We start from the raw sequence: 12,456 nt of genomic DNA on the forward strand, positions 1-12,456 counted from the left end.
CAGCAACTTCAGGGAAGCTCATTTTCTGGGAAAATCTGCAATACCTAGAAAATTCTTCCTTGGCAGGCCCTAAAGGTGCACTTTTGTAGTATAATGAACATTTTCTTTTTGGCAGGTTGTACATCTACCCTACTGGTTTGAATTCTGAGAATAGAAATTTGCCAATCTTGATGCAAGTAGGTAATTTCACATCATGGTCCTTTTGCTCTAACTTTTGCATATTGATGGAGGAAAAACAATTACAGTGCTAATATGTTAATTAAAAGCAAACTAGAAAGGAAGGACAAATGAACCGTGCACATATGCTAATATTTGTGTTGGATATACACATGTGAGTGAAGTCTCACACTAAATAATAATAAGAAGAGTGAGTGATTATTATGACATAATATGCCCAAACTCATAAGTTTAAGCTTTTGGGTTAAGTTGTGTCTCTATATGTTATATTAACTACTCAATTGCAGGTAATGGATAAGCGCCTGCAAGTGGTTAATATAACATTTTCAGGATAAGAACAAATTCAGATTAATAAAATTATATTCTAACCTTCAAAAGTGGTACAACCACCACTTTTGAAGGATGTGGAAATATATAGAAAATAAAATAAATACTATGGAATATGAAGGATGTGGATGAGGAGTCTCCTTTGCGTGTGTGTATTCTTGACACGTATACTTTTGTTGACTTGTCTGTGCAGTGACTACTCAGGCCTTGCAACTTCGTAAGATTTTTCAAGGAACACACTTTTGTTGACTGGTCTGTGCAGTGACTACTCAGGCCTTGACTACTCAGGCCTTGCAACTTCGTAAGATTTTTCAAGGAACACACTTTTGTTGACTGGTCTGTGCAGTGACTACTCAGGACTTGCAACTTCTTAAGATTTTCCAAGGAACACATGTACTAACTTCTCAGCATTTGCAAGGCATTTATTTATTAAGCTTCTTTCTCCTTTAATCCAGCTGTAATTAGTAGAAAGAATTATTGATATTCCTGTTCCTTTTTTGTGCTTTGGATACAACAAGTAAGCCATGAGGTCACATCAAATTTATAAATTTAGTTGGTAAGGCCCATTTTGGTTGGAATTAAATGTTTATGCAATTGGGTCAAGAATTAAGTGCAAAACTTGAAGAAACAACTAAGCAGCTAGTGAAATGTGTTTTCTGATAAAGCACTTTCAATCTAACCAGTGACCCTACCTCATCCTTTACATGCTACATATGAACCAATATGCTTATAGCAACTTCACTTTCTTACATACTTCTTCATAACCACCTCAAGTCTAAACTTTAGTTAACTACAGCTTTCAAAGAATTGTTGTTTCTTTTAACAGTATGAGAACAAATATTTACCAATTCCAAATTAAGTTCCTCTTTCACATATCAGATTTACTTACAGATTATGTTTCTACCTCCATCAACCTTGTGATCTCCATCTTTTGCCTTCAAACAGTGAAAAAAATGTCTTGTGATATTGATTTTGCTTAACGATTTGGTCACGAAAGGTGAGTTTTTATGTTCTCTACTTTTCTTCTTTATCACCTTCAGTCTTTTTTAATGATCTATAGCCGCTTTTCCCCTGGCTACAACTTCAACCCATGTTGACATGGTTTGATATCCTCAAATGCTGATACGATTAGCAGCAAAGTAATGGCTGGCCACTAAGTTGGTGTCTTTCCTCGCAAACTGCTTGAGAAGTTTGGTCATTATAGTTTCTAGGGCCACTATAATATATTTGAACATAAATACATAATGCTACACTTGTTCCTATGCATCAGCCATGCGTATGCGAATTTGATTTGTTTTGCAGATGAGCAAGTCTGCAGGGAGGCATGGTTGCTTGACAGATTAATGGCACTTGTCTGTGTGCATACTTGTGATAGAGTTCTTCTTTCTTTTTTTTCTTTTTTTTTTTTTCTTTTTTTTTTTTTCAATCCAATAATACCTTCAACACAATGACACGCCATGTGACTAATGATTTACCCTTCTAGATGTGCAGATGCTTTGCATTCTAACTTGTTATAATTCATGCTTTACGCCGTAGCAGTGCATGTCCTGTGTTACTTGTGCTTTTAATCACTTTCAAATCGTGTGCACAAAAAAAAAAATGTGATGACTATATAGAGGGAATCTTCAAAGGGTGTGCAAAGAATTTTGAGGCACCTTTTACAATAATTCTATATACACAAAAAATAAATAAATAAAACACAAAATATTTTACAACTATTGAGATGACAAATTGTTAATAGTAGGTAAGGAGAATTTGAAGTAACAGTTCCCACAACTGAGTTCAAAGAAGTAGCAGAATCTTCAGGAACACTGGTTCCAGTTCACAAAGTTGCATGTTGAAAACAGAGAATAATTTGCAAATTGAAGTTCATGGGATTGGGAAGTTGGTGGTCCAATATAATAAATGACAGCAAATGGCACCAATTTTATGGAGCTACCAGAGAATGCATAAATAAAATTAAGATGATTTACATTATGTTAAGATTTAAATTGTCAAATACCATGACAATGTAATCTTAAATGGGTCTGCATTCCTTGATCATTCTGTTAAACAAAAACCCTAGGAATTTTGAAACTGAAAATTCTCGCTCGAGCCATAACATGCCTGCTCAAGCTAGCTAAGGTTTTGGGTCTCTTTAAGTGTTTTTTGAGAAGCTAGGAGTGGCTTTTCTGGTTAGCCCTCTAGCCATTCTTTGAGAGCTAAGCAGATTGGGACTTTATTTCTTTGGCTTCTTAAGCACTCAAGCAAAATGGCAATTGTGTGGGAGATGCTCATGTATTGAGCATAAGTTAAGAGTAGAGAGAGTTTGTGGATTTGAGCTCCTACGCAAAACAACAAAGCAGATTGAGGTTGGCTTTTGCTTTTCAAGCTATCAAGTATCAAGCCAAAAGCAATCACTAGAGGTACAATTTTTATGCTTAGCCCAGTACCCTCTCTCTCTCCCATTTGGCTCTTAATCTTGTGCCCTTATTTTTGTATCCACTTGCCATAGCCTAGATCACGAAAGAACGGACACCATATGCTTGATAAAATACCCCTTTTTGTCATCCCTCTCTTTTTTCAATTTCCAGAGAGTGTTCGTAGCCATTCCAATGAGGTTTACTACAGTCAAACCTTTAGGGAGTTGTCTTGGAGTGCTAAAGGTTCTGGCTTTTTGCAAGCAAGGAGTTGGTGGAAAATATCACTATTGAAGAATTCTAGAGATTTTGGAACTATTGCGGTAGGAAGCCAAGCAGGACATTTGCAAAGGCTGCAAAGAGTCTAGGCTAACAAAGGTTTGGTAAGTCACTGACTATTGAAACTATTCCTTACATAATTGATTTTATATGGGACTGTTTGTGCCCTTTAGTAGTTCTCTCCACGCCCGCCCCTAACACCCCCCCCCCCCCCCCCACACACACACACACACACACACACACACACATTTGGTGAAGCACTCAAGTGGAACTCATCTAACCCCCTTGATGCTCTACGTAGCTTTGACGATGTGATTGACAGTTTCACCAGCCAGTGGTTGCACTAAATGGAACATCCCCCAATCTTTGTGATCAGGTGAATAATAAAATGCAGTTTTGAATTCATGACCTGTGTCACTATTTTTATTACTTTGACTCTTGATTTGGTTGATATATTACAAAAACTGTGGTATAAATATTCTGCTGGGTATATAACTTTTATTTTGTTTGTTTAATGGTTAAAATCATTATGTCTGCATATTAAACAAATAGGGGTCTCAAACAATATTTTTTTCACTTTATACATGTACAGAAACAACATCACTGGGAACCTCACACTTCCAAAGAAGCACAAGAGGAAAAAAAAAAATACTGAACAAAAACAATTTGTAAGAAAATCCTACATTGTTACCGCTACATTAAACTAAGAAGCCCAGCCTCTCTGGAACCTGCCAGTGTATAGAAAGAAAAAAACTAAAATCTATCAAATTCTTTTATAAAAGTAACAACCAAGTAAAATTCACTTGCTAATCAGTAACTAGATCTTCTTATTAATACCTTGGGAGAAAACGTTCAGTACGAGTGATATCCTTGTTGCTATGTGCTCTCAACATCTGAAATTTGACTTTCTATGTCAACAGCTTCCCCTCTATCCTTTCTTTGTTTTCTCCACTTCAATTTCCGCAGCCAGTGCTCAACCAGCAGCACCCCTAGAGCAATAAAAACCACACCCAGGGTGCCACTTCTTACTGCTATTACTGTGACAAACACCCGTTCTGTCCCTTAACTGTGAGTACTGATCACCCATGTGGCTGCAACATATCCTGTTGCCATGAATGCCACAGCTACCCACATGACCTTGTGAGCAGCAACCAATAGTCTCATCTGTGGCTTCCTCTGATAGGGGATGATGCTGACAAGAACAACAACTATGGATAGAGAGGTAAACAATGCAACATTGTTGCTTATTGCAAAGACCTTGAAAGCTGTTGTTCTACCAAGTATTGACTTCCCTTTCATTTCTCCATCCTGATAAAAACCACCAGGAGGGCTAATTCCAGCAGCAAATGTAACTGTAGCAATCAAAATGGCAACTAGTGTTACAGTGTTCCTAGCATTTTGTAAGGCTTCCATATGTATTTCATGCTGCTTATTTCGGTGAGTAGTGTGATGGTCACCTACATTTTCCCAGTGCCTTCTGTTAAAATGCTTTTGTTGTCGCATATTGGTTGGGAATAAGGACTTTTTTATATGTTTCATTGTTAAATGTCTCCCCAACTTGACGGAATGGTGATGGCATTCTGGAGTTGCTTCCCTTGCTGAATCTTGGTGACCACTTGCATTCACAAGAAACCATTTCATTTAAAACGGACATATCCAAATCATCATCTATGCAACCCTGCCCTGAAGAATTCTCACTTATGATAGGCAGCTGACCATTGGTTCTTTCTACTTCTGGTGAATCAGATAACAATTCAATACTGCTTTTACCGCCAGCTTTAATAAACTTGGCTTTAAGACGGTGACATTCTTTACTGTTCTTGGCCTGGTCAAGGATGTCAAGTGCTGTGAGTCCTTGAAAGTTCTGAGAATTAATCTCCACTTTTGTTTTGTTGATCAAGTACTCCACTATCTGGAACAAACATGAAATAAAGAGTACAATTAAAAGATGACAATGTTTGGCTTTAATGCATGTTCTTGTTAGTATAGCAGATTAGAGAATATATTTTTCTTTTTGAATATCAATTTCATAGCTTGATAAGAGAGATTTAGTTTATTTATGAGTCATGACAAACACAATTCCACCAGAACCCTATTGTTTTAACTTGTGACATCATATTTATTGATACCTACCATTTTCCAAATTTGCAATAACATTTCAGAAAATGAATCAAAATATTTGGATCACAAAATGCACTTAATGAATCATATTAGTCATTCATGAGAATCACATATATTGCATACTTGCGCCTCATGTATCATGTTGTCTCATTTTATCTCTCAAGCTCATGGTTTCACAAAATATAACATAATTGAATTTCACATTCAGTTCTCACCTGTTGACGCCCACTAAAAACTACAAGATGTAAAATGGTGTTGCCATTTTGATCTTGACGGTGAATGAGATTTGTACCATTAGAGACATGCACTAAATACACTAGAGCTTGATATTGACCATATCTCACAGCCAGATGAAAAACTGTCTCTCCCTCATATGTGGCATAGTGAAAAGATACCGGAGCCATCTTACCAAATTCATCAAGGACTGAAACTCTGCCATTCATTGATGCCATGTGCAGTGGTGTAAAACCATTGTTGTTATAGTGCAGAGCGAGGCTTGAATCACACCTTAGGAGCATCCAGGTTATATCCCTATGTCCATGGATACAAGCACAGTGCAATGGCAAGTTTCCATTCGCATGAATCATTTGAGCAAAGTTAGGACACGCATCTAGTAACTAACAACATCTGCATCAGAAACTCTAATTTTAATACAAAATCATATAGGACAAACGACTAGGTAAAAACCATCACAAGCTGGACTTAAAGAAAATGTGTAAATCTTTCATTTGAATAGTTTATGGCTGTAGTTTAGGAATGAGTATAATTTAGCTAAGAAAACTCTGCTACTTACCAGTATGTCCTTTGGATGCAGCCACATGGATACAGGTATGATCAAACAAATTTTCCTCTAAACTTATCATCTCGGTATTATTTAAGAGGAGATTCACATGACTACAAGCCAAGAAAAAAGCACTCTTGCTTTGGGAGTTTAGCTTAGAAGCTGCCATTGGTTTGGCCTTTAATAGCAGCTTCAAGACCTCGGCCTTCCCTTGGCGACAAGCTTCATGTATTGGAGTCTCCAGGTTCTTATTTTCAGCAGCAACCAAGTCCGGACACAACTTAACGATTTCGGACACCATGTCAACGTGTCCTAACTTTGAAGCATGGTGTAATGCAGTGTCCAAGGAGTCAGTTGTTCTTTGCTCAAGAATTCCTTCATTTGCTTGAAATAAACTGATCAATGTGGGTGTGTCATTTATCCTAGTAGCCTCTAGAAGCCTAGAATCCAATCTCCTTAAGCTTCCAATCTATGTTATGCTTTCCTACTAGGCTTCAACTTTATGCTAAAAAGGAAAAATATGAGTTAAAAAGTCATGCTCTAGTCGTTTTAGACACATATATAGGAAATTAGCAATGATGTCAACTTGGAAAATTTGGTTGCAATTGGAAATGATAGAGAAATTGAGTAAGAAATAATGTGTCTATTAAATTCCTAGACGGTTTGATTACTCCACGATGTCAACTTCTTAGTGTCTTCTAGGAATGTGTCTATTGACTTAGATCGATCCTCAAGGAGGTCAAAATCTTTATAATCGATATGAATCTTCATGGTTTGTGGTTTAGACATAAAATATGTGAATAAATAATTTTCCACATTTTTATATTTTCTCTGAAACCTGGTTGCCTTGACTTCAGTATAAAAAATTAAGAATTTTTTTGGCTAAAAATTTTTTTCGATTTTGTTTAATTTGCACTTTCTTCTCGCCAAAAAAAAAAAAAAATGTCAGAAAAAACAAAGCGGTTGGAAATGGGTATTAAACTAAGTTTGGGACCCCAATACTTGTGATCCATAAATATGGGAAAATTCTTTTAAGACTTTTAAGTCATTGTTGGTCTTAATTTATTAGTTAAAATGTAAATTGCACATTTTAAGTTTGACTGATTTCAATTCTCTAACTTTATTTTCTTTAAATCGAGTTTTCTAAATTTCAAATTTATTCAATTCAGTCATTTCGTCCAACTTTGTAAATAAATAAAAAAATTGCTATTAAATATGCATTTAATTAACGAAAAAACCTGTTAAAAAAAAAACAATGAAAAAACACTGGTTCTTGCCGTAGCTCAATGGCTTGAATACTTATAACAAGTTTCAACTCGTAGAGAGAGAGAGATTATTTTTAATAATTTTATAGAATTTTTTTCATGTGTGAAAAATATTTTTTTTTTAATGAAATTGGATAGAATGTCCGAATTGAATAAATTTGAAATCTGGAAGACTAAAATTGAATGAAAGTAAAATGAGAAGACTAAAATGAATTTTAATCAAAATAAAGTGTGCAATTTGCATTTTAACCTAATTTATTTGTGGTTTAATTTTATGATAAGAGTTAGCCCCCACTACTTTTGATATTTTTGCCTTAAAAGTATAAAGTTATCCAATCCTTTTAAGTTACTAGATAAAAGTCTAAAGTAATCCAATCCAAAGATTTTGTTAACTCTCAATCTTAAACATTACATTGCTTAAAGTAAATCTTTTCCTATAATAAACATAAACATATACTTAAGCGTAAAAATGCATTTAAACATACAAAAGAAATAATCAATGTTATGTTCACTCAACATATTATAATTTATTATTTATTTATATGTCTTACATATATATAAGTAATATTTTAGTTTTTTAATTTTTGAATTGATAGAATATTTTATATAAATAAATATATATATATATATATATTGCGTATTTAATCAAAATAAATTTGAGGAATTGGTCAACAACTAAATGAAGGCTTGTACAAAATCTATTAAATACTTACTGAGTTTAAAGCATTTGATTTCCTATCAAATTATTAAACATGCAAGAAGTATTTTTTATGTATTTGTTGACCTAAGAATTATACATGAAAGTATGCCGCTTATAGTTTGTGTATGTGGTGAAATTTACAAATTTTTTAAATGTGATTGGTAAGCAACATCAACGTAATACATACATAATACATTTCCCAAGAAGATATGCTTTTTCTAAAAATACTCTCTAATAAGTAATATGTTTTTATTACTAATGAATTACTGGCTTTAACTACTTAGTGTGAAAATAAAAATAAAAATATCCATACATGAAATAGGAGAAATTGAATTCATTAACGAATATTATTACTTGAATTCAGGAGAATAGTGTCATTGTATTCATTAATATTTCGTAATACTTCACTGTTATGCAAGGAAGAAGAAAGGTATTGATAACTCTGTATATTTGTATAGTGGTTAGAAACCCTGTTGAATAATGAAACAATTAAATTTGTTATTAGTAAGATAGAGTTAATCGAGTTTAAAATAAAACTTTAAATTTGTTTATACCTTTTGTTGTATAATATAGCAAAAATGAAAAATGTGCATAGCATAGTTAAAAAAAAAAATCCTAATTTTGGTAGGGAAAGAAGATAATTAAAAGATTTTATTAAAATTATTAAAAGAGTTTATTCTATGTGAAACTCTATAACCAAAGTTTCCAGAAATTTGAAATACTATCCAATTAAAACTTAACTACCAAAAACTTTTAGGAAACATAAAAGGAGTTTTATAATTTGATTAACGTTCGCAACAATAATGAAATTAAATTTTAAGGCAAGGATGTATGGTGGTATATATTATGACTTTTAGTTTTGATAAAATTTTATCTTAAACATTATATGGCTAAAAATTTTAATGTAAATATTATCTTTATCTTGATTTTTTTTTTTCTATTGTAAACATAAACATGTACGTAAATGTAAACATATATTTAGACATATAGAAAAATAATCAATATTATATTTACTACAGATATATGTTTTATTTTTTTGATGTCCCAAAGTAATTTTTTTTAAATTGTATTTGTGAGGGCCAGTTAGCCAGAAGGTACCATTAAAACTGTACGAATTGGGCCTATGGCCCAATCCGAGGATATTTACTAGTCCGAGGATGATCAAATAAGGTTATTATGGAAACGGTAGAAGAAGAAGAAATAAGGATTGTATATGATAGTCCAAAATATGTCCGAGGAGAAAAGTCATCTCGGAAATAGAGATCCGAGGTCAGTAGGAATGTCCTATCATCCTGAACATCCTTCAAGGTTGCATCACGGTTAGAAGTCAAACATCGGATAAGAGAGGAGTAGAGGGAAGCAACAAATATCTACAAAGGCTGCTATCTCCATATTAAATCCGTCCCAGCTAACTCTCTGGCCGCATTAATGTGGTGGTGATACCTGAACAGTAGTGAAGCAGCCTTACAGCTGCTAATTGAAGGTTCTGGGAGGTGTTAGAAGGGACAAGAGGAGTTCCTAGAACTTAACCTACACATGTGTGGTGGGGATGATACCAAAATTATAATATATAGCATGAAAAGGTGGCCTAAAGAGGCAAAGAGAGAAAAACCAAGAAATTTTTGTAATAATCCTTTGAACTCTTGTAACCTTGATCATCAACTTGACATTATAACATAACTCCTTAGACTTTGCCGATGACAGATTTTCTTACCTTACTTGCGTTTGATTCTCTTAAATAAACAATTGTTATTGTATTTCTTACTGAATAGAACTAGTTCTTTTACCCACACTCTATAAATTCATTGTTTGGGCTTGTTGGGCTAAAACCTAATCCTATATTGGGTCCAATCCAAATTCAGCCCTTACAATTGACGCCGTCTGTAAGGAGTACTTGGTCTATTCTGAAAGTATTTCGGGTGCAACATTTAAGATGGAAGAAGCAGGTCCACACTTGGCAGCAACAGGTCCACACCAAGTGGATACGAATCTACACCAAGCAGAATCAAAGGGGTCTCAACATAGCAATCCGTGTAAGAGCCTCGAACGGAGAGGAGATTGTGAGGGAAGTATGCACGCAGCGCATACTAGTAAAAGCCAGTCTTGAGGGAAGAGCCATGTTTCCCATACAAAGAACAATAGAGACATGCAACGTGAGATTGATGAGTTGAAAAGGGAATTGCACCACACATGGCGAAAACGTTTATCGCCCAACTCCGAGCTATCCTCCGAGGAGACAAATGGTGCTAGTTATAGACAGAGGTCCAAAACTCTGCCCAACGAGTCTTTCTCCTACGACAAGGAGTACCACCATAGACGTAGATATAAAAGCCCACTTTGTAAAGGCCTGGGGAACGAAGCCATGAGCAAGGCGTTGAGTCAAATCTTTAAACCACCCTTCACACAAAACATAGAAGGTGCGAGGCTTCCTCGACGATTCCATCAGCCCACGTTCACCATTTATAATGGTTGAACAGATCCGGAGGAACATGTCAGTCACTTCAATCAAAGGATGGCAGTTCATTCCAAGGATGAGGCTTTGATGTGTAAGGTCTTTCCATCTAGTTTGGGCCTCATGGTGATGAGGTGGTTCGATGGTTTGAGGGCGAATTCCATTGACTCCTTTAAGAAGCTCACCCGGGCCTTTAGCGCTCGCTTTATTACTTGTAGTAGGGTTTCTCGGCCTTTGGGTTCCTTATTGTCTATGTTCATGGGGAAGGGGGAGACTTTGAAGACATACTCGGATAAATATTGGGAAATGTTTAATGAAATAGACAGAGACTATGATGATGTGGCCATTAGTACTTTTAAGGCTGGCCTCCCAACCGAGCATGATTTGAGGAAATCTCTGGCTGGTAAGCCTGTTACCAGTGTGCGCCAACTTATGGATCGAATTGACAAGTACAAAAGGATAGAAGAAGACCAACTGTAGGGGAAAGGAAAGGCTAAGATGATCCCTCAAGAGAGGAGGGATTTCAGGTCGGACCGGTACAATAATAACCGACCTCGGAAAGACTTTGTCGGGCAGCCAGGATCTACCAACACCCAGGTGGTTAATGTTGTGTTCCGAGAACCAGTACAACAGGTTCTGGAGAAGATTAAAAACGAGTCGTTCTTCAAATGGCCGAACAAGATGGCGGGAGATCCTATGAGGTGTAATCAAAGCCTTTATTGCCAATATCATCAGGACCATGGACACACTATCGACGATTGTAGAAACTTGTGGGACCATTTAGACCAACTGGTTCAAGAAGGGAAATTAAAGCAACTCTTGCATCATTCCAGTGGCCAGGGGAGCCAAACGAGTTTGGAGTTTCGAGGAGATGATTCTTCAAGACTCCCTTTAGGCACGATAAATGTCATATTTGTCGCCCCAGGGAGGACCGAATCTTGCCCCTCCAGAGTAATGTCAGTATCTCGTTACCCAGTTGAGGAATCCAGTTCAATGCCGAAGAGAGTCAAGATAGACATCCCACTGGTGTCAGGTTTTTCAGATGAGGACAAACTTGGAACCATACAGCCTCACGATGATGCTTTGGTAGTTACACTTAGAATTGGTGGGTACGATGTGAAAAGGGTGATGATCGACTAAGGCAGTAGAGCTAAGATTATGTATCCTGACCTATGTAAGGGGCTAAATTTGAAACCTGAGAATTTAACAGCCTACAGTTCTCCTCTAGTGAGTTTTGAAGGTAAAATGGTCATTCCGAAGGGTCAGATCAGATTACCCATACAGACTGGCTCAAATGTGGTGAAGGTAGACTTCATTGTGGTAGATGCTTTCTCTCCATATACGGCCATTATGGGCAGACCCTAGCTTCATACCCTAGGAGTTGTCTCCTCCACCCTTTACCAAAAGGTGAAATATCCCTCTAGAGGCCAGGTTTTGGAAATATTAGGAAGTCAGTCTACGGCCAGACAATGCCTAGTAGCGGCCATCCAACATCGGCCTGAGGCTGAAATCTCGGGCACTATTGAGAATGGTTTATAGCAATCAAAAACTTTGGCGTTACTCTTCAATAGACCATCCGACGAAGCGAAATGTGAAGATCTAAAAAAGGTAATTGTTGGTGATCTGGAGAAGTTCTTTTAGGTTGGGGCTCAATTGCCTCTACAAGAGAGGGAGCAATTAGTTGAATTTCTTAAAAAAAATGTTGATGTGTTTGTGTGGAGAACGTATAAAGCCCCGAGTGCAGATCTAAGTTTCATTTGTTATCATTTGAATGTTAACCCTTCCATCACTCTGAAGAGACAGCCACTTCGGCATTCGTCCAAAGAGCATACCGAGGCTGTCAGAAATGAGGTAACAAAGCTTAAACAGGCAGGGGCTATCAAGGAAGTTTTCTATCCTCAGTGGCTGGCTAACACGATGGTGGTGAAAAAGAAAAATGGGAAATGGCATGTGTG

At 36.2% G+C, this 12,456-nt stretch overlaps 1 protein-coding gene, 1 long non-coding RNA gene and 1 pseudogene across 3 annotated transcripts; 2 read left to right on the plus strand and 1 right to left on the minus strand.

Annotated features, from left to right (window-relative positions):
* Positions 1-74: 74 nt before the first annotated feature.
* Positions 75-3,363, plus strand: LOC115988900. Its single transcript, XR_004091696.1, has 3 exons — positions 75-180; positions 698-2,909; positions 3,078-3,363. It is a non-coding gene; the product is annotated as an uncharacterized LOC115988900 (long non-coding RNA).
* Positions 3,364-3,571: 208 nt separating this feature from the next.
* On the minus strand, positions 3,572-6,123 carry LOC115990145 (annotated as a pseudogene). The gene is made up of 3 exons (XR_004092147.1): positions 6,097-6,123; positions 5,519-5,920; positions 3,572-5,094 (listed from the first exon to the last, which is right to left on the minus strand). The product of XR_004092147.1 is annotated as an ankyrin repeat-containing protein ITN1-like (transcript).
* A 4,072-nt stretch (positions 6,124-10,195) lies between these two features.
* On the plus strand, positions 10,196-11,641 carry LOC115990146. The gene is made up of 3 exons (XM_031114001.1): positions 10,196-10,466; positions 10,527-10,950; positions 11,029-11,641. Exons 1-3 carry the CDS (start codon positions 10,196-10,198, stop codon positions 11,639-11,641), a joined length of 1,308 nt encoding a protein of 435 aa, XP_030969861.1.
* Positions 11,642-12,456: the final 815 nt, after the last annotated feature.

This window comes from Quercus lobata, chromosome 5, assembly GCF_001633185.2.
Source record: "Quercus lobata isolate SW786 chromosome 5, ValleyOak3.0 Primary Assembly, whole genome shotgun sequence".
Lineage (NCBI taxonomy): Eukaryota > Viridiplantae > Streptophyta > Magnoliopsida > Fagales > Fagaceae > Quercus > Quercus lobata.